General features: G+C 39.4%; 1 protein-coding gene across 1 annotated transcript in view; it reads left to right on the forward strand.

Annotated features, from left to right (window-relative positions):
• The window catches only part of TET1 (tet methylcytosine dioxygenase 1), a 60,719-nt gene that overhangs the window by 32,620 nt on the left and 4,715 nt on the right, over positions 1–23,384 (forward strand). Inside the window, exons 6-10 of the mRNA XM_030453588.1 lie at positions 9,058–9,266; positions 10,455–10,605; positions 13,423–13,512; positions 13,970–14,107; positions 21,972–22,311. Of these exons, the coding sequence (XP_030309448.1) occupies positions 9,058–9,266; positions 10,455–10,605; positions 13,423–13,512; positions 13,970–14,107; positions 21,972–22,311 (928 nt within the window). The remainder of the gene's footprint in view (positions 1–9,057; positions 9,267–10,454; positions 10,606–13,422; positions 13,513–13,969; positions 14,108–21,971; positions 22,312–23,384) is intronic.

Genomic DNA, 23,384 nt, shown 5'->3' on the forward strand with positions numbered 1-23,384 from the left:
GGGTTTGGTTTGGTTTCTTTGGTTTGGTTTCTTTGTGGGGTTTGGTTTGGTTTCTTTGGTTGGGTTTTTGTGTGTTTTGGGGTGTGGTGTTGTGTTGGTTTGGTTTTGTTGTGGTTATTGTCTTTTTGTTTTGTTCTGGGTTTTTTTTTTTGTTTGTTTTGGTGCTATTATCCTAGAACCACTTTTGTCAGGGCCTTTAACTTTAGGAAAAAAACTTCTTGGCTGTTCCCTGTGAAGGTTTCTGACATAGGTCTCTTCACAAACTTGTTGTGAACACTGCAGAAGTGTGTAGTGTAATGAGGCAACCAGGTGCCACTAATTGCCAGGGAGGGCATGAGCTTGTGTTAAGCCCACCTGTGCCTAATTAGGGCGGGCCCCCACTGCACATGAGCAGGATTAGGGGGCCAATAAAAGGTGAGGCCTGAGACACAGGCTCAGCTCAGTCCTGAGCAAGCCAGCAGAGGTCAGTTGGTCTTGGAGCAACAGCACCGATCTGGGCTAGTCAACTCTGAGAGCCATAGGCTTGGAGCATTGCTCGTGAGCCTCTGCTGGAACACCTGGTTGGACCTTGAGGTGCCGTTCCCTAAGAGAGGTTCGTCTTGCTACAGAAGTGGGTTTTGCATCTTGGGTTTTACTTTCTCTCAGGTAATCTGTTGGCCCTTCAGATTCTGTTAGCCTGCTGGTGGCAGTAATTTGTTTGAAAATACACTATTATGGGGCTTTAATGCCTTTTTGCATAGTTTCTCAAACTCCTTCACTTCTGTCTTTCTTGGGCTTTGATACTTTGATGGTTTTTTTTTTTCCTGTAGTGTTGGCTGTATTATTAGTAGGATATATAAACAACAAAAAAAAAGGGATGGATTACAAATAGTTTACATATTTATTACAAATGCTTTAAAAATACAATTAAATTTGAAATTACTGTTTTGTACAGACCTGAACCTAATATTAGCCACTGAGACCAATTTCTCAAAAGTAACGCTTAGATAATGCACTGTTATAACTAAGATTTTATAAATTATGGAACTGATAGGAATTAGTAGCTAAATGCCAGAAGCTACAATTTATTAAGTGTTGAATGAGCTTTAATAAAAATAGATTCTTCTACAGGTGCAGAGAAGACTGATTTTTTCAGTTTGCTAGTTTAGCTGAAGTTTAGAGTCTTAAATTGGGGACTGCAAAAGTGAGAAAGCTGAGAAGTTACTCCAGCTTTCAGGCTCTCTACATGCAAGTGAATGTTAGAAGATGTTTACCTTATTAAAGAAAATGAACTGACAAATGAGCAGGATCCTCTTGCAGTGGATGATGATCATTGATCCACCCAGCTTTTGGGAGATCACTTCATTGGGAATCAGACATCTGTAAGCAGGCTCTTGGTGCTTATGTCTCTGCATCCCACTTGGCAGGGCAGTGGTCAGGAGGTCTGGTGTGGCACTGCTCGTTAGGGGAGAGTGAGGCTGTTGTACTATTGGAAAGATGATAAGAGTGGGAAAATTCTGAAATATAGTTGTAAAAGAGCTTTCAAGTAAATTCTTCTGGACTGACTGTCCCCTGGACACAGGTTTAAGTTGTATGTGCAGCTCCGCTCTACTTTAAATACTGTCCTTCAAGCTTTTATTTCATGTATTAAACATCTTTATGATTAAATCATGTTCACCATAGGCTAAGTCTGAAGGAAATTTAATTTTGGCACAGGGAGAAGATGGGTTGGATTTTTGTTCACCTTTTTGGACAACATTGTATTAGACATCACTCTCTAGCAAAAATGTAATACATGAAGTTAGTGTGAAGTTAGTAAGTACTAGAGCTGTGCAGGCACTATTTTCCCCATTTGTTAGGAGGCATACCTGCTAAATGCAGAATTAAAGGAGTTTATTTTGGATAGAAATATTTGTAATGTTATGCAAAGTAAAGCTGTTCTTTAAGTGCTACAGTGCTTTGAGGTCCAAAATAATTAGAAACTTCTGCATCGATTCTGAAGTAAATAAAAATGTTTTCATGTTGCTTAACATGAAAACCTACTCAGATGTTTGCTCTTTTACAACATTAACTTTGTTTACCCTAACATAGCTTTTTTTTGTTCCATATTTACTCTTTTAAGATATTTAAGTTGCTATTATCACTACTTTAGGTGAAACAAAGGGGATGCCTGAACAGACAGAGTAGATCCTTATTGTCATCTGTGTCATACAAAGTGCAGTTTACCATTACCTGCAACATAACAGGAAGGAAATATGAAGAAATTAATAGAGTAAAAGGGGAGCGGGAGCTGAAACTTGAATTTTGTCTTTGTTTCTGCAGTATTGGTTGCTTGGATAAAGGAGAAACACTTTGTGTGTACTGCAGTCTGCTCACTTACAAATGGTACAACACAGCTTCCAGTAGCAACCTGAAAAAGGTGTTTGCAGATACCATGCTGCAGTGATATTCCTGTAAAAATAGCTGAGTAACTTCATAGTATTACCACAGAACAGTAACAGCTTTGTCCTAACTCTTATGATTTACTCTGCTATTAGCTAAGAAGAGAAAATTTAGGAAAGTAGAATTATTTCTGGTATAGTATCTATTAGGCATGCTGACAGTAAAAGTATATAACATTTTCCAGTAAGAAAAGAGTTTTATGTGAGTGTGTGGGTGAATTAGGAAAAATGAGGACAGACTGACTTCTGCTTCAAACCAGAACAGTTATTTCTTCTCCTCTCTATGACACAGCATCATCTGCTAGAACAGCAGCAGTTTTAAAGAGCACTGTGCTCTTGCTTTGTGCTTCTGTAGGTTATTCTGGAACTGTAATTTAGCAGAGGATCTCATCCTGTGTAGCAAGGACTTCATACACAGGCTTTGTGCTGAGGCAATATTTGCAGGTTAGAAAACTTGGAGCCAAACTGTTCTAAATTAGTCACCAATTTCAGGAAATGATAGTGGCCAGTTCAGCTCTGAAATCAACTCGCTTTGAAATCAACTACTGGTACCCTGCAAAGGAAGCTTTGTGATTTTACTGAAGAATTCAGTCTGGGCTGGAGAGAGTATTGCAGAAGAACTACATAGAGCTGAAGTAAACCTAAAAAGGAACTTTTTCTCTGTTCCTTTGGTTTTTTGCTTTTTTTTTTTCTTTTATCCTGTCATTATATCAGTGTATTTAACTCACAATTAAAATTTTGTACTGTATGCTAGTGGTATCTGGCTTATATCATATTAATGTAACTATTCTGGTGATCCTAAACTGGAAAGTAATTTCTCATCCACATGGTAATTCAGCATCAGTTATTCTGAGCTTCTGCCATCTGACTCTTAGCTACTTACATAAGTCATGTACATGCTAATTTAGATAGGCCGGCTTATGTTTAAGCACATAGAGTAATTTTTATTCACAGTGTACTTATTCCTTGTTCCAGAGCTCCTGCCAAGGGTTGAGACAGTTGCTTCAACAATCTAAAAGAAATAATTCAAGTAAGTAGAAGTCAAGCATTTGGACAGCTGAAGCAGGTGTTATTAATAGCATAACGTTATGATGCTGTTCAATGTATTCAGAAATTATTTGAAAAAAAGTGGGAGACACTGAGGTAACAAAACTGCTGATTATGCAAAATTGTTCAGGGGGGTACAGGTATTATAAAGAGCAGGAAAAAGGTGTGATCTGGAAATAATGACCACTAAAATGATAGATGAAACTCACTCAATAAAAGTTACACAAAAAGCTGAGTGTTGTGGTTTTACATACAAAGTGGTGGACACGAGGTTGAGTATTACTGCTTGGGATAGTAGTTCTTTAGATTTCAGCTTCAGTGCCCAGCATCCATGAAAACATCAAAGGAAACTGATGAGAACTACTGGGAAGGAACAAAGAAGACATGAAACACAATTGTGCTGCTGTGAGAGGGCATGCTGCGTGCCAGGCTGGAACACTGTCCAGTTCTGGTTACCCAGCTCAGGAAAACACAGCAGTACCTGGGAAGGACAGGAAGAGGTAGAGATTTATCAACCTGGCAGAGAGGGCAAGGGAGACAGCAGGGCTCTGTGAAGTGTCTGGCAGGATGGAGACCTGAGCAGCAGTCTGTTCTTCAGTCTCACCCTGTATCAGAACTCGAGGGCACCAGCAGCGGACGTACTCCGCACCAAAAAAAGGTAAATGCTTTTTCTTTCACCTAGTCTGGAATTAAGCTCTGCCCAGGAGTGTAGTGGATGGTAAAATGCTGCATAGATTTAGAAGTGAGTGGACAAATGCTCAGAAGGGAAATCCTTCAAAAGCTGGGAGAGGGTGAGCAAGTCTCCCAAGCTGCTGGCAGGTGGCTGTGGGAGGTGTCTGGTGGTTCACAGAATCACAGAATTGTCAGAGTTGGAAAAGATCACAGAGCCAAGTGATCTCTAACGTCACAGAATCCAACTGTCAACAGGGATGGTGATGAGCTGCATGTCACTGGGTAGCAGCAAGGTTGGGTCTGTGGCCCACACCTTCAGCACCTCACCCCATATGCTCCACCACCCCTCAGCCCAGGGGAGCCCTGCTGGTATTGCTGCTCTTGGACATGGTCCATGGCCCCTGCCTGGGGATTGCAGTGGCCATGCCCTGCTCACCCACAGCCCCAGTTGTTGAGAAGAGTCTGCATCCAAGTGCTAGTCTTTCTGCTCATCACTAGGCAACTGCTGTTAGTCATTGTCAGGGTCAGGAAAAGGCTGGGCAGTCCACTCCTCTGATCTTGTCCTGGTTTTGTGTTCTTTAATTCTTAGCTTTCCTTGTAGTGTCTTCCCAATCCTTGTGTGTGAGGAAGTGAAAAACTAGCTTTTCCTCTTGTTTATCCTATAGCTCATTGCTAAACTGCTCAAGCATATTCTGCTGTGTATGGCACTTCCTCAATAAGTGTACTCTAGCTTTTGGCTTGTGCTTTCTGTTAAGAAAATTGGGTTAACTTCTACCTTTGCGGTTTGTAGAAACAGAGGTTTAACTATGATGTGTTACCATAATCACTGTTGGTGGTATTTCTGTCCTAGATGGCTGTCTGGCCCTCACCTCGAAGGCTTGCTCCTAATTTTCGAATTCTGCCATTTGGCAGTATCTGGGCTAGCTCATAAAATAATTTCCTTGAGTTGCTGCCTTCCTTTAGATGTAGGTGTGTATAAGAACACATGGGAAGTCACAATAAGGTGGGACAGGTGTGGTGCAGTCCACGTAGTACATACCACAGTCCGTGTAGTGGTGAGTGCCTCGGCACAGAGGGATGTGCAAAACTTAGTTTTGAAAATTATCAAAATGAAAGAACATCTTGCCCAGATCAGCAGCTTACAGGGATGCTGCTTTTGGTATTGTGTGACCAAGTATGCACGTGCATGTAGAAATATGTAGAAAACTATTTAGAAGGAGATGAGTCCCATTTCAGTTTTTCCTTTTGCCCTAGATGTGGCTGTTAGCAGGCAGGTGAGGGAGTGGGCAGCAGCTGACTTCATCCCCAGTTCCTTTGAGTGCAGAGCAGGGCTGGACAGGTACTGGTAAAACACTGTGGGGGAGTTTGTCAGGTCTGCTGCTCCAGAAGTGCTGTGTTGCATCTGAAACAGATGATTTACTGTCAGTGTGGGAATTCTTTTGATAGATGTATTTTATATATATAGTGTATTATATATGTATATATGCAAATATACATATATAGTACATATAGATACATATGTATACATATGTAGTATATATACCCATACATAGTGTGTATATGTATATATAGTCTGTATTTCTTATATACTATAATAAATATATCCTATAGTATATATGTATAGTACTGATGACAACTAGTGCTTGCTAAAAAGACTTCAAAGATAATCTGGCCCTACATACCTGCAAAGAAGAGAGCATATGACATTTAAGTGTTACATAATACTTTACAAACTTATTACAAGTCTGTTTTGTTGATTATACTGTTTTTCTGTGTGAGTCACTCAGAAAGTGTGGTTATTTTGTGTGGAAAAGCAATTGCAGGGGAGAAGTTTTTATTTTTCCGTTTTAAAAACCTGGTCTTAAAGTTCCACAACTGAACAAACGTTTATTTTCTCATTCCTTTTAAATATATTAGGGACCAAAATTAAACTAACTGGAGCATTATATTAGGTACTGTATCCCTGTTATTAACTACATCATATAAATTGCCAGTAGTACCAACTTTAGTACACATAATTTGCTAGAGGATTTGTGCATTGTTTACAGTCTGAGGAAACAGGGACTTGCTGTATTTGTTGCATCTCTAACTTATTATTTGGCATCTCTGTATTTCATACATAAACAGTAAGTACCCTGGGGCTTATATTTACAAACTCAGTATCAAATAAATATGTATTTTAAACTGTTACATGAAGAACTGAATAATAAATTGCATTAGTGTTGTATTCTCTGGCTGTGACAATGTACTAATTCCATTTGCCTTACTGAGACATTGTCATATGCATGCTGAAAAATAAAAAGTGAACTAAAGTGTAGGCTGAGATTTTACATGTGCTGCTCTTCTGATGGGATCACTAAGATGGTGTTGCTGTGGTATGAATTTAACAACTGTGATGGGAGGACAATTGGTTTAAACACAGTATGGCTTAGGGATGTTTAAGGATCATGGAACCACTCCCAGTAATTTCAGGCTGCAGAAACTGGAATACAAATAAAGAAATAAACTGGAGACAACTAAAGAGTAATTCAAGAAATGATCGGTCAATTAAAGCCTTACTATGTGCATCACTTAAAACAAGTGATGGTCAGTGCACAGTTTGTAGTTTCAGTTTGCATCCTACCAACTGCTCAGGTAACCACAAGCTTAGTAACAAAAGCAAATGCAGTCAGTTTTACTTTTGCATAATATATGTATGTTTATAATACAATGAACATATAATTGATTCAAAAAATTATTTGATGTAGTCGGGCACTGGAAAACAAATGACAATTTGGCAATCAACAGTTACATCAGTGTTAATGTAGCTAACAGGTCACCAAGTCAGACTGCTGCAGTGGCAGTTTCCTGCACTAGAAAAATTGTTAATAATATAGTACTTCATTGATGGATTGTAAAATGGCTTTGGCTCCAATAAGGGTATTGCATTCTCTACAGTGTGCAATAATGAAGCAAATTCCAATCATGTTATATTTGGAATGTATGGTGTTAGTGTAAAGGAAACTATAAGTTTGCTTCTTGCCCATTTGTTATTTTTTCCTGGAATGTCTATTTCCAGTTAAAAACTATAAGAGAATTCAAAAAGGGCAACCTGATGTTGTACTGAGAAACTTAAAATACCACCAGATTTCTTTATGGAAAAGTTACAAAGCCTAGGAAGGAAAAAGCCAAAAACCAAACAAAGTCACTCAAAATATGACCCTTCATGATGACTACCAAAAAGTAAATTCTTCTGACTGGAAGGAAATGTGCTACCTCAGGACTGTAAAACTCAGACTGACATAATAGATTTCCTGTAAACCTCACTCAAATATAAATTGTTTATTTCTTTACAAAAAATGCTGTACCGCTTGGTCAGTCACAACCCAGGCTCCTTTTGAGGAACAGTGTCTCAGATGCCTTTGCTTGTTTTCTCTTTAAGCCTGAGGCTGGCTGTAAGACCACGACTGACTTCAGAAGGGTGCTGATACTTTCTCCTTTCATACAAATTAACTTTGGGCTTGCTTCTTCCTGCTAAACCTGCACAGGTTCCCTCTGAGATTGCTTTTCTATTGAAAAACTTTTAATTTGCAGACTAATTACAAGTGTAATTTGATCTCCACTTTTAACAAGTTCAAATAATTTACATCTTCATCGTTGATCAGGCTCGGTGTCACATCTGAGTGACAGATGCATGTCTGGCAAAAACAAGCTTTGACATCAATCCATTATCTTTGGGAAGACTCAGAGGTACTCAAAGAGAAACTTGTCTGCTTTCCTGCTTTCATAGCCTGTGACTAGTAATGTGTCTGTGGGAGTTCTGCTGATGGAGAAGGGGGCATTGGGTGGGAAGCCCCTGGGTGACTGCTTGCTCTGAGTTGGGGGTCTTGCTACAGAGTGGCAGTGTCTGCAAGGAAAGAACTTGGCATCTGCATGCAGGGAGAGAGAGACTTGGTGCTCCCCATCTGATGTACAGCAGGAAGAGGATTCAGCCTCTCATGCCTGAAGAGGGGTAAAGGCCCAAGGTGTTTGAAGCTTAACACTGAGGTTCAGGTACCTTTGTTGGGGGCCTCATTCAGGCCATGCTGGCTAGAATGTGTTTGAAGAACAGATAAATGTATTTTCAAAGGTTATGTTCTTCCATTACCTAGCTTTATTGCATTTTTTTTGGTTGTCTGACAATGCACCTCTCTTTCAAATTGTGATAAAAACCTAAATATATGGGTTAGGACCACCTAGCTTATTTTTTTCCCTCTAATTCAGTAGTATATTGTACTGTTCCATAGTCTTTGGGTTTTACGGATAAGTTGGTAATGATTGCTTTGTATATCATACAGTTCAGTAAAAATGTAAGCACTCTGCTAAGAACTTCAATGGTGGTTGTCTAGGGTCATGTTCTGAAAAAAATCCTTGCTTCCTTCATTAAGAGCACGTTTTTTCATTGCTTTCTTTAATCTTGCTTTGTGAGGTACAAACCATTTTATGTACTGACACATAACTGTGGTAACCATCCCAGCCCATGTATGTGAGTGCTCCTGTGATGTGTTCCTGCATTCTGGGCTTTGGGAATATGTTTTCAGTTTTATTTTCAAGGTAACTGTTACATTTGCAGTGGGTCTGTTGTCTCAGGATTGTTATTTACTTCCAATGGTTGTTTTCCACTTAATCCATCTTTATTATTTGCGTAGAACATCTAAAATATTCCTCCTTCTGTAAAAGTGCACTGCTATGTCTTCTACAGGTAAAAAGGCAATGCAGAAGCATGTTCTATACCAGAGATCAGTGTCTGATGCTGTTGCAGCCCTGCTTGCTGGTGGGCACTCTCTCTGGGCAGCAGTATTTCTTACTCTCCTGGGCCTCTCACATCCTGGAGAAGAGAAATGTGTTACAAGTTTCCTGTGCTTGCCTAAGAGTAAAACCAAAAAAATAACTCTTCCAGGTGATACGAAGAAGCAGTGATGAGGAGAAGTTGCTGTGCTTGGTACGTCAGCGTGCAGGACACCACTGTCAAACTGCTGTCATTGTGATTCTCATCTTGGCCTGGGAAGGGATCCCTCACCTCCTGGCTGATACACTGTACAAGGAGCTGACACAGACTCTCAGAAAATACGGCTGTCCCACCAGCCGCAGATGCGCCTTAAATGAGGAGTAAGTTACTTTAATAGTAAATAATTGCCTTTTGTGTTGCCTTTTCAGTGTTCTAGAATAAGTAACCTGACAATTCAGTAGTTTGACAAGTAAGTGTACAAAAGCTCACGTAACTACTAGGTGTCATTTTAGTGTAAAAGATAGTTCCTGGCTTTTACTGGAGAGGTGTATGTGTAGTGAAATGAGGCAGCCAGGTGCCACTAATTGCCAGGGAGTGGCATGAGCTTGTGTCAAGCCCACCTGTGCCCAATTAGGGTGGGCCCCCACTGCACATGAGCAGAACCAGGGGGCCAATAAAAGGTGAGGCCTGAGACACAGGCTCAGCTCAGTCCTGAGCAAGCCAGCAGAGGTCAGTTGGTCTTGGAGCAACAGCACTGATCTGAGCTAGTCAACTCTGAGAGCCATAGGCTTAGAGCATTGCTCGTGAGTCTCTGCTGGAACACCTGGTTGGACCTTGAAGCGCAGTTCCCTAAGAGAGGTTCATCTTGCTACATGTATGTGCTGCGCCCAGGGAAAGGGGTGGCAAGGAACTTCTCTCCTGGCTTTGCGCATGCTGCAGAGGGGCAGTCAGTGTGCCCTTTGCACACATGGCCATGCTGAAGAGTTACTGAGAAGATGATATGCAACTTTTTTTTGTAAATGAGAAATTGAACACTCCCTCTCTCTGCCTCAGAGAGAAATTTCATTTAATCCACCATATGATTAATTGCATCTGAGGCTCTGGAGCACTGCTGCCTTTGTGCTGATTTTTGTGTAGCCCACATTTAGCAGACTCAGTAATACTTCTGCAGTGACTTGGATCTAATGCTTGGACTGAGTAGAGCTGATCTGCCTCAAAAGTTAGATGAAGTTGGAGCTAACAGTGTTTCTTCACATAACAAAATAGTTATTGGATTCAAGGGTAACCATTAGTAGCACTGGTATTTTCTTGGATAAAAATTTTATCCAATGGAGAAGTCAAAATCAAAGTAGTGTGGGTATATTTATGTATCTGTAACAGTATTAGTATTTCCCTGAAGTAGGACTTTGAGGATTGAAACTGTTCTAATGGGGAAAAAGGTCAGCCCTCTACACTAGGATTTCCTTAACAGAAAAGATCTGGTTAAATGGCATATTTTATAAGTTCTTCTGTTATGTTATATATTTTAAAAGAAATGGCTAACGTCATGTCTCTATTTCCTTTCATAGTCGTACTTGTGCATGTCAAGGACTTGATCCAGAAACTTGTGGAGCATCGTTCTCATTTGGCTGTTCATGGAGTATGTATTTCAATGGCTGTAAGTTTGCCAGAAGCAAAAACCCCAGGAAATTCAGGCTTCTCACTGATGACCCTAAACAAGTAAGGTTTATTTATTTATTTTTTTGTTTTGTTTTCCTCCAAATACTTTGCTGGTTTTCAGAACTAGAAATTGAATCTGTGAATATTCACCCTTTCTCTCTTATATATGTATGCATTGCTTCTCACACAGGCACCCAACTAAATGTATTGTAACTGTAGTATTTGTAATTTTCCACTGTATGAAAACTCAGTGTAATTCACTACATATTTAAATACACTAAAATTATCCTTAAGTGCTTTTCTGTATGCACATACAGCTCCAATGTGCAACTGCATAAAATGTTAATTCTTTCTTACTATAAAATACAGCTAAAGGTTTTCCTAAGCACCAAGGCTGCACCTCAGAAATCCAGTCCTTTCACCTTGTCATAGAAAGTTTTGTAGCTTGGGTGGCACTGCTTCCATACTGTGGTCTGACCACTTGACAGCCTGCTCTTCTCTCTAGAAGGAGCCACCTCAAATAACCTGGTTTTTCTGTGGGCAGCATATTTTTTGAGCAGTCTTGAAGCAATGAATATACTAGAAAATGCAGTCAAGTGCTACTGTAATTGCTGCTTATGAGTGAGTGATGACATGAAGCTGAGATAGCAGAGAAAATAGAGATGGGATTGTATGAGCCTCTAAAAAAAACCCCAATCCATCTTTTATGCATATGTGCATGAATGCAGAGCCCTCGGTCTCCTCTGAGCTGTGCTGTCCACTTGCATTATGGATGTTTACAGACTTCACCAGCATTTAAAGTGGGGGACTCCTGCCTCAGCAGAACAGAGCATACTGGCAATAGCCCTGCATGTCTTGAGGGAATTTGTTCTATAACTTGTTTTCCCTCCTGTTCCTTTTCCTTTGTTCTTTTGCTATGATCCCGTTGTTTTAGGTTCTCCCTCTGTATAGTGCTGTGCATGGAGCCTTTTTTCTCTGTGAGTTTCTAATGCTTTTAATAACATTAGCTGGGGAAACAACAGAGGCAGCAGCCATCATATGTAGTCTAGTGAAATATCAGGCCATGCCAGATCTCTTACAAAGAATCTTTGACCATATTACGCTCTCTTTGAGACTGCAAAGTGGCATCACTTCCTCAGAGTCTGTGAAATGGCCACGCTGAGCTCAATTTGGACACTTTAGTCAAGCACAGCAGCACCTGGGAATGCTGAATCACTAATGAGAGCTGTCTTGCCTGGCTGAGTCACTTGAGAGGTAACCTGCACATCTTTGGAGGAGAATGCTTTCCACCCCAGTGTTTAGTTGCCTAAAAGAGAAGATCACTTAAGCAGGATATTTTCTAGATGTGTGATCTAAAAGTGCATTCCCTTATTCCCCCTTTTCCATTAAAGTTGTTCTAAATCCTTTTTGGATTCTGCAGCTGAGAAGGGATGAGTGTTACAAAAGCCTCCAGCTGTAGGCAACAGCAGTGCCTGGACACTTTCAGTGCACATGCAAGTTGTCAGTGCATCTCAAAGGAGTGAAATTGCTGGTAAATACTTTTCATTTGATTTTGTCATTAACCTTTTTAATAGATACCTCTTTTAGCTAAATATTGGATATTGGTGATTTTGCAGATGACATAAAGCTAGGAGGTATAGCAAATTAAGAAGATAGTTCGAAGTCCAGAAAGATTTGGATCATTTGAGGCACTGGATGGAATGAGATGAGGTTAAAGGGTGTAATACACCTAGGTAAGAATAGTACATAGGATAGATAATTAAGGATGCATTACCTTCAGTGCAGTTCAGAGAAACTTGTAGTAGCAATCAACACTTGATAAACTGGCTAAAGCATGACTTTAAAATACAGTATCATTTTGTAATGTAACATCATATTGAAAAATGGGGAATCCTTATATGTTTGTATACATTGATGTTAACAAGATATGGTGCTAAGTGGGTTTGGTTTCTTTTAAACAAATAAAGTCATGAATTTTTTTTTGCCACTATACAGTATGTAAAACTGAAGTTGCACTTGTCTCTCAAAGCCTGGCCCCTGGAGGAAAGCAGTGTAGGCAGTATGCCACCACCCTTCTCTTCCCTAGTTGGTTGCTGATTTTCATGGAAAAGCAAAAATTTAGGAAAATAATTTAGGGATTGATTCTATAAATAAGAGCTTAAATCTTGCATTGCCATTGAAGTCCACCTAGCTAGTTCCATGTTTATATGGCTTGCCATAAGAAAAGGAGTATTACTTCCTAATCTAGTGGATATTTCCATCAAGGTCAGAGTTCTGCACCAGGGAACCAAATATTTATCAGATGTTCCTGATAAGAGTTCTATTGCAATGTACGAAACATACCTCTCCCCCTAAGAACTGAAATTAACATTCAGTGCTATTGAGAGTTCCTCATATGATCAAAAGAAAAAGAAGGTGGAACCCCAGGGCTGGAAAACCCATAGCAGGGCTGTACTGACACAGGTCATAAGTAAAACACAAGCAGAAGACTGGGGGTTCCTTCTCCATTCAGCATGGGACATAATTTTTCTCTCCTAGATGTTATTTCTCTACTGTGTGTGGAACATTCCTCATTCCTTAACTGCCTACAGGGAAATAAGGGAGAAATTAGTTTCTTCTGTGTTGGGCTCCTTTTCCCCAACAGATATCCTTTGATGTTTTTTGTTTGATTTATATTTAGCAATTCTAGTATTTTAGTCATGCAAAAGTAGGCTTATTGATGGTTGATAACAAAAGGCAGCAGAGCATAAGTCAGATTGATAGGATATAATATAGAGGTGGACTTTCCAAGCTTTGCTGACTTGTCAGGCATCTCTAAACTGGATTAGATTCTTCTAAAGCAAATTACAGTGTTCTAAATGTTGCCTTTCTCTGCAGGAGGAACTTCTTGAAAATAATTTGCAAACTTTAGCTACTGATGTGGCTCCAGTTTATAAGAAGCTTGCTCCTGAAGCTTTCCAGAACCAGGTAGGTGTGTGACCTTCAACTAGTGGAGCTGGAGATCTGAAGAGGCAGCATAGCATGAAAACAAGATGAAATCCCCAAGTATGTTCATGGGTAGAAGCTGCAGATCTCACAGATGTGGTGAATCACTTTGCTTACTTTCAGCAGTTCCTTTATTCAGTTTTAAAATTCTGCACCTTTTTTATTTCATCTCATCTCACAGTTGTGCTTTGAGCTGTGCACGTATAAAAAGCTTAGAGACAATACTGTAAACAGGGTGTTTTTATTATGTAAAGACGTTTTTGCTCTGGCTGAGCTGATTCATCTTGTGGAGATCCAGCCCTAAGTTTCATAGGAAAGAATGTGCTTTCTGGTCATTCTTACTGGCTGCATTCATTCTGTCACAAGTGCAGCAGTGGCTCGTGGGGTTCCAAGGTGCTGACTTTCAGTCCCAAGGACCTGTAGTTTGTTTTACTTTTAGGTGGAAAACGAGCACATGGGCCCTGACTGCCGGCTGGGCTCCAAGGATGGGAGGCCTTTCTCAGGTGTGACAGCTTGCATAGATTTCTGTGCCCATGCCCATAAGGACACACATAACATGCACAATGGAAGCACCGTGGTATGTACACAAGATTTTCTCACTCGTATTGCTTACTCATGTTTTAAAATGCTGCTTGATTTCCTGGGTACATTGCATGAAATGTTTAAGGTATTATAAAATAAATTCTTTGGTGCCATTTATAAATCCCTATATTATTTGCATATTCTCATTACCGGTCTACAGAGGATGTAAATTAATCCTCGTACAGAAGAGATGGAGAAAGGCATGAGGGTGATCCTGCCTGCAGAATAACTTAATCCTTTTGAGTCACTGGTACCTTAGGAGAGGACTGGCCATAGGACAGGTTAGATGTTCAAAGGCAAATAATTATCTAACCAAGGAGAGCTGTACAGACTGCTGTAGAAGAAGCACTGAAACAAATGGATTTGGTATTAATTTACCTCTTCCAGGCTCATTTCTCATCAAATTTCCTTTTTCTTGTACTGTGCACTTGCCACACCTCATGTTAGTAGAGTTACTGCTCATAGGGAGGATGATGGCATGATTGATCAAGTAACTGTTATGATCTTTAAATCTCAGTGTGAAAGGAAAACCCACAAACATAGGTGTTCTAGCAACTACCTTGCTGGATTGCTAGTGAGAAAATCAGTTGGGAATTACTCAGTTAAGTGATCTTATAGAAAATGAGACCATAGTCTTGAAGAAAGACAATCTTAAAAGAGGGAAGAAAAAGTAAAACTGACAATGTTTTTCTGGTAGTGTTGCAGTGCTCTAAATATTAGGATGGTTTATTGGACATCAGTGGAGGTAACACTCAAGAATAATTACTCTGTCAAAGGATGGATATCTGGAAAAAAGAAATCCATCTAAAATCTTTGATATAGAAAAAGTCATTTTTTAAATTTGGAAATAGAAAAAGAATTATGATGTTGTGATTCATTGAGATGTTGCATTTAGACATATACTTAACATTTATTTAGCATTTGTATGTGGCATCAATGAAATTACTGGAACAGTTTTTTAATACAAATTCTGTGCTCCTGTGTTTGGCAAATGTCTGTTACTTCCAAGTGTGGAAGCAGGTCTCAGAATCCTTCAGTCCTGAACAGACTTAATATTTCTGCCTTGCATAGAATGCCAGTTATATGCAGATATTCTGTAAGAAAATGCTGAAACTGCACACTGCAAAATATTGGTGAGATGCTGCGAGGAAGCTCATGTGAAAATAGAGTCACTTTAAAGCTTCTGAATAGCAGGAACTCAAATAGCTTGAAGATCCCAAATTTGAAGAAGACACTTTCTTTTCCTGGCAGTCTGCATGGTGCACTTTTTAAGGAAATTTAATTTAGGTATTGAAAAAATAAAATTCAAGTGTAACATTGCCTCTTAGTTTAAAATGAAAAGGAAACTGAGCCTGCTGCCCATCCTGTCATATTGGATCCCCCCAAAATTGGTAATGGCCAGAAGGTGCTGGGGGGACAGTAGCTTGTTGTTGTTGTTGTTGTTAGTTTTGTTTGGTTTTTGTTTGTTTGTGTTCCTTGTTTAGGTTTGGGGTTTTTTTAATAGTTCTAAGAATGTATTTATCTGTAATCATCTGATGTAATTTCAACTTGCTGGTATTGGTACTTTATCTCTATGGATTGTATATGGTGTGTCTGCAAGTAACCCCAAACGTGAGCAGCGCAGAAAACAATGACCTGTGTAAGGTTTGTTGCCTTACTAGTTCTACCAATTTTTTTTAAGTCTTGCAGAACATTATCAAATCACTAGAAATGCTGAAAACTATGCCTTGGAATGTGGTTTTCATCATATAGCTCTCTCTATTGCATACCTGATAGTCTCCTTATTTATATTGGATATCTCTTTATTTTAATATATTTGCTGGAAAGGGCTATGTGAACATAGGAAGTAGTTGCAAGTGTTAAAACTCAGTTTAAATACCTGAATTGGGGCATGTGGAAGGTGCTGAGTTCAGAGTCCCTGGTGGTCTGTATGCAGCCTTCCTGGGTAGGAGATGTGGAGGTGATTCACAGGATGTACAGAGTTTGTTGTCTGTTCCTCTTCCAGTGGTGCAGATTGGAAGCTGAAAGGGAAAAATGGTGTTTTCCAAACCGGGTGATTGGATGTACTGGACTTTCTTCAGTCTAGATCAGCTGGATGATGGTCAAGCCTAGGGTTGCTAATTTTAGCTTTTAACCAAATCTGTTAATCACATAAGAAAAGTAGTGGTAGGAACACAAAGAAATTACCATGGGTGATTTTAGCATCTGTCTGATGCTAAATTCTGATTTAATTCCAGAAGCTGCTTTGGCTATCTACTTAGTTTAAAACACACTTGACTTTTTTTACAGGTCACTGGTAATAATTGTGGAGGAGCCAGTTACATCTAACTACGATGTGTTTTGTCAGTAAAACATACTGAGTGCAAGTCATACACCTAACTGAGGTGACAGCTTTCATGCAGATAATTGTTTTCTGATAATGTGGTGGTAACCAAAATAAGAACAACTCAGACATCCATAACTTTATTTACTATTTTTCCCCTTATGTGATTTTTTTTCCAATGGTATTCACACCTTACAGTTTAAAGCCTAACAAAGTGTATTTGTCTTTCACCTTGTTAATGTTGGTAAGATTTCTTCCCTTTTTCCTTCCTTATTCCAGCACAAAATCTTCATTTATGAAATCTAAAGTTCCTCTAACCTAAAAAAGGTTAAAATAAATATCTTACAAAATGTTATTTGTGAACACTGCCAGTTCTGTGACCACTACTTAGGGCATAAGTGACACCTTTTCATTTTGCCTCATTGGTTTTTTGTGAATCACTTTTACCACAAATATGAAAGGAATGCTGCACAGTGCACCAACAGCACAGGAAAACCACAATCTATTTAAATAACTTAAACCAGGCAGAGACATGAGTTCAGGAAGGCACTTAAATAAGTTTAATGATAATAAGCCTGGAGTTTACTGTATACTTAGAAAAAATATTATCTAATGAGCTGTCAATAACAATTTCCATGCTCCATCTCTGCCAGAACTTCAGAAGAGCATTCTTGTATTTTTCTGGGTATAAACGTTTTGGTGATCAGCTGAAATATTTGTGGCTCTGGAATTAAATGGGGCTCATTCTTGTTAGCAGTGGGAACAAAAACTGGGGATTACAGTGGGAGATTTCATTTGCTGAACATCTCTCCTGGCTAGCAGGATCACACCCTAACTTTAGCAGAGCTGTTTGTTGGTAGAAAAGCAAAGAATAAGAATTATTATTCCCTGTTTGGTCTTCAGTAGAATGAAAACACTTGGCAGTTCTACAGAAGTGTAAACTAACATGTTTACTTGAAAGAAGCAAAATTAATTTCTGCCTACAAATTGAGCTTTTTAAGAGTCTAAGTCAATATATATACTGTCCATTTTTACTCAGACTGTTTTGCCATCTTTTAACATTCTCCTAAGGCCACTGATGTACATTACAGCCAGTGTTAAGGCAGTGTTCCTTATTGATATGAAGCTAGACAGTAAATCAGCAACACAGAGACCAACACTTTATAGTTATTAATGGAGTCTGTGAAATGTAGGTAGTTTTGTTTCTTTATTGAATTAGCTGCAAAGGATCACATCCTTCATATATGTATTAATCCATTTACATCCTCAACATAACAGGTTTTCCAGGGGCTGGAACAAAATGGTTAATGAAGCCTTGCGTAGTTCAGCAGCATGTGTATGGGTATTTCTCATCCTATGGGGCATGTTGCCCTTTCTTCTGGCATTGAGGAAGGAGAGGGACCAGCTGCAATTAAGTGTAATCATTGGTGCCACACAGTCTGTAGTAGGCACTGTGGAAGAAGGGGAGGAAAATAAGCCATGCTTTAAGGGCAGCTACAATATATAGAATTTATTATTGGCAGCAGAACTAAGTAGTGTCAACCCATCCAGCAATCCATCAACAAACTGCTCCTGATTTATTTAAGCAAACTTTCAGTAAGTTACTGTATTTCTGTAGTTACAGCTCATCAAGTCATTCCTTACAGGCCCAGGCCTGTGCAATAAGTGACAACATCTCTCTCTCTCCTGAGTAGCTGAGCTACATACACTCTGGACTGTGCCCGCAGTGCTTAACATGGGCGCTAAAAATCTACTCCATGGGGCTGTAAAGGAAGGATTTTTGTCACTGTTCTTTATGAGGGGAAAATGGAGCAACATGAGAAGCTCACTACTGGCACGTGAGCTGGGGGCTCATGCCTTGGGCCCCTTCCAGCGTGCGGATCAGAAGTGGTGTCTGACACGCGGGGATTGTGGGCAAGAGGAAAATGCCTTTGGGGTTTCCTGCTCTGACTGAGGTGTGATTACTCAGGGTGTAACAGGCCAATAAAATGTCACAGTTTGCCTGTCTGCATGTGCAGCAGTAAGCAGTGATGATGTGGCACCACCCACTGCTTTCTGTTGCAAAGGGAGGAAGGATGAGCCCAGGAAACTCGAGTCTATCAGTCAGGTTTTGAGAGGCTGCTTTGCTGAAACTTGAATTTAAACCATCTGTTCTTATGAGATAGTGGGAGGGGCTACATCATTTCTATGTGTTAATTTCAAGAGAAGGAAGATGGATCAAAGAGTCCCAGAATAACACACTGGGAGCTGTGTGGCTACAGATGTTTCTGTGGAGGGAAATCCATTGAGTTCATGGGTGAATTTCAAGTTCAAAAAAAGTAAAAATGCAGTTTTACGATTATGCAAGATTTACCATGACTTCACTGAATCCAGAACAGGTAATGGTTTTGCTCACCAAGCACAATGGAAACCTAAACAAACCACATGCCCAATGTTTTCTTTGGCTTTGGAGCATCCTGGATGATTTAGCTGCATGTTTTTGAACTAGTATGTAGAGTAGCAGGAGATGCAGCCTCACAGTATAAATGGTCTTTAGCAGAGGCCATGATTTTCTCATGTTTGTGTTTGCAGCACAGTATCAGTACCAATGGAAAATGTTAATTTCAAGCTCCCATCAGTATCTTCTTTTAAGGTTTCTTAAAGGATTATTTTGTGTAATATGCAAATACGCAATACGCAGATATTTTGTGCAATGTGCAAATTTGAATATTAGACTGGTTTTGAAATGGATCTTTCCCATTTGATGGGTTACTTTACTTCAGTTGTCAATTGCTAGCTTATCTCTAGGGCCTTAATTTTAGCCAGTTACCTCATAACATTAACTTTGCAGTTATCCACTTGCCCCTGTGTCCTTCCTTTTATATTAAAATACATTAAAGGAGATGCTGACCTTGACATTTAATATATGTTAAGTTTGTGTCATAGTATTTAGGCTGTGAGTGCACTGATCCTCAGGGTTTTAACATTTTTAAATGTACATTCATTTCTTAATTTTATCTATTTTAACTCAGTATTTAATATAATGTGTGTGTGAAAGTCATTCATAATTTCAACATTGTCCTGGAAATTTACTGCAGCCCTTATGTTAGGTCTTCAAAAGAGTTCTTTTGCTTTCTTGTTCTAAAGGGGGTGTTGGCTTTGTGATAGTGACAAATACTTATTTTGCTTAAAGGAAGTTTTTTTCAACCACTATGAGCTTTGATTTTTGTCTCTGCTTTTATGCTTCTCCCTGTTGTGAAAATGTAGAACTCATCTATCTTTGCCTAATTGTAAGTCAGATGAAAGATGAATATTAAATCTTTATTTTAACAGAAAAGAATAATTCTTATAAATGCACCAGATCAGTTTTCCATGCAATTTAGAGCCATAAATTGGATGAGGGTCTCAGTTTTAAAAATAAACAGGATTGGGGATTGACTTTTCAAGATATGGACATTTTTTCAGACTAGCACATGGGTCCAGTAATAGGCTGGATGTGATACTTGAAAAGACAAGTGAGAGACATGCAGTTTCTGATGGGAGTATGTGTGACCTAGGCCCCTCTGTGCTCATTTTATTACTGCTTTTGTTTTTAATTTAGAAGGGGAGGATGTGCTGGGCTTTCTAAGAACATGAGTCATGGTAATTGTGTTCTCTGTATGTCCTGACCTCTTTCACCTTCCTGAATAACATGGAATCTGCTGGCAAATTCCAACCAGATTCCGCTGAAATTTACAGAAACTGAATTGTCTTTGGAGATTTTAAGCTCTCATTCCAAGCTGTGACATTTCAGCCACTCCCAGATTCTGTTGGCCGGTGGCAGTGGGCACAGAGGGGAGCAGGGATAATGGGGCTGGGGTCGGGCATGTGGGAGCAGGGGGATGGAGAAGTCCAGAGGAAATGAGGCATCATTCACTGCTCATGGAACAACTTGTTTTTTCTAACTCTTCCTCATAGTCCACAGGCTGCCCAGAAGAGGTAAGTAGGCATGGAGCAAGTACATCAGTCAGTGCTATTCATCAGCTTCTAATTGCCCCTTCACTTTGCCTTCTTAAGAGCTTTCCTCTTGATCCTTTCAGAATGCCCCCTGAAAAGCTCTTTTCCTTTGTGCTCCTCAAATGTTCTCCTTTTGCTGCTCTGTAACTGTCAAGCTTTGCATATAGCTATTTATAAAGCTCTAACTGCCACCTTATTGATTTAGGATTTTTAGTTTTGTGATTCTTTAATTTTATTACTCTGGAATTAATTGTGTGATGCCTTTATGTGAAAGCTGTGCTAAAAAATAAAAATATTTTGGTTTTTTTCCCCTAAATGATAATATTCTTTTTCTCCTTTGGAATGTTAGGCATGGTGAGATGATCCTGAGAAACTGAATAAACTGTTTATGATAGGAATCACATTCATCCTACACAATGATGGAATGATAATGTTTCCATTTAAGGAGTATCATGTCATCCTTGGATGGCACTCTGATTCCTGTATGTGTGTAGTTAGTAGCTCCCTGTGAAGCAGCAGCTTAACCAAGCCCTGGTAGAACACGTGGCTTCCTAGTGCACAGTGCATTGTTGTGGGCAACAGTAGCCTCTTATGAATGCAATCAATAAAACTATAAATGGCATCACTTGTACATGTGCTGGTATGTGGAAAACTGTTGCCATCCCTTGGAAAGCACAGAATGAAACCAGCAAGCCCAGAATGCTGGTTTAACATTTCTCTAAAGGGAAAATATTGATACTAAGAATGTCCATAACTCTAGAAGTGCTGAAAAGAAGTACTGCAAAGGTTCAGCAGTGATTTGGGAAAATTATAGTAAGAAAACTCTTGTAGTAAGTTTTGAATACATTTCCCCACATTTCTAGGGTTCTCTTATCAAACTGGATCTAAGCAGCATTCTCCTCTCTGCCCTGGTATCTCACAACACATAATTTAATAAGAGAAAGTAATAAGAGAAACTAAAAATTTACTGAGTCTTGAGGCATCATTGCAGGAAGCAGCCAGAGTGAGGAAAGGATGTTGATTTGATGGTGTGTATAAAGAGAAGAGGGAATTAGAGCAGAGATTTGCTAGAGACATGGAGCAGGGTGAATAACTGTTTGGGATTTTTTCATTCACCAGCTAAAACAAAAAATAAAAACAGTTGCATGTCAAGAAACCTCTAATTAAAAAAAAATTTTTTAATGCTTTAGTCCTTGAAAATTAATCTGGACATCAAATATGTATTTTTTAAAAAGTACATCTGAATGCTTAGGAATTTACAGTATATTTACAGCTCAGATTACTTACCAAGGCTGCAATCTGTGTTGAGTGTGAGATGAGCCAAAGTTTCATTTTTCCTATCCAGCACCAGTGCCTTGGTCTTTCTCTTCAAGTACCAATGGTTTTTCCTGCGTCATCATAAATCAAAATATTTTTCAGATGTTTCCATGTGAAAGACCTGTAGCATTGAGGCCATCAAATATGAGAAAGCAGTGAAGTCTGGCGTGAGTGCCTCAATGTTGAAATAACTTCTGCATTTGATGTATGTGGCTGTATTTGTAAATGTTTCTGTTCTTGCCAGGTCTGTACGTTGACGAAGGAAGATAACAGGCGAGTGGGGGTGATTCCAAGTGATGAGCAGCTCCATGTGTTACCTCTTTACAAAATCTCACAAACAGATGAATTTGGCACCAAAGAGGGACTGGAAGCTAAAATAAAAGCTGGAGCCATACAGGTGCTCACAGCTTTTCCCAGAGAAGTGCGAATGTTAGCAGAGCCTCTCAGAGCTACAAAGAAAAAGAAACCAGACACAAGGAGAACCCCAACTGAAAAGCAGCCATTAGTAGATAAAAAATACTCAACTCCAGTAAAGCTGAAAACTGAAGCCCCAGAAAATCTTGGCAACAATTTGCATTGTTTAGGTGAGTGGTGCTTATTAAATTCTGACAGTCTCTTCTGATGCTGCATAGCCTCTTGCCCATCACAGGGGATGGAAAAGCTCCTTAGGTTTTATAAAATATTTCTCTATTCTGTGTTTTAGGGGCTAATGAGCAATCACTGTGGTCAATGTTCTCTCTCAGCACAGGAAAGAAAATAACAGGTGATCACCCAAAAATAAGTTTGTGGTGGTGTGTTAGCATTGGTGAAATATTTCAAAGTTCCTCTATACTAATAAATAATGGCAGTAGGAACATCTGGAAATCCTGCTGTAGGGATCTGTATTAACACAACAGCCACAAGTTTCTGTCATTTGAAAGTACAAGACCTGAGTAATCCACTTCCTCTGAAAGACAGTGGCTTTCTCAGGCTCTGAGCTGATGGCAGTTCTCTGCCTGTGGCATGGATAATGCTTACAAAGCAAGGGGCTTGCTGAAGACACCCAGGTTTTACCTACGACAAGAGTGCTTATCAAATTGTTTCTTTAAATATTATTGGTAATAATAATTATTAATAATACTAGTAAGGGAACATGTCAGCAGGGAGGCAAAAGGTACATTGGGCTTGTTCTGTAACAAGACAATGACTGAGGTTGTCTTGTCACATGTTTGTGACACAGAATTGTGCCTTGCCTGAGGTGCTTTTGATGAATGTTGTCTTGGCTGGGGTCAGGCTTTGGAGCAGTTCTTCAGAGGACAGGACCATTGATGAGACTTCACGGATACTGAGAAGTGTAAAAGAAGGAAGAGGTGGAGGGAGTCATGGGCTCAGATTCTGTGATGAAAAGGGGAAAAATAAATAAAAGCAGCTTTTTATCTGCTGGAATTTTGAATTTTTTGTAATGAGAAGCATCTAGGTATATGTAGAAGATTTAAGGGGAGAAGTAATAGTTAAACGTATTTAGAAGAACATCTGCATTTTGTGGGGTGGGGATTAAAAAAAAATGAATCTATTTTACATGTTTTCATAATTTTCACTCAGCCCCCCTGCTTTGTCTCAGTAGAGGAGCTGAGGCAACCAATATAGCATATAGCAAGATGGAATAAGAAAGGGACAA

The sequence above is a fragment of the Calypte anna genome, chromosome 6 (genome assembly GCF_003957555.1).
Source record: "Calypte anna isolate BGI_N300 chromosome 6, bCalAnn1_v1.p, whole genome shotgun sequence".
Classification (NCBI taxonomy): Eukaryota; Metazoa; Chordata; class Aves; order Apodiformes; family Trochilidae; genus Calypte; species Calypte anna.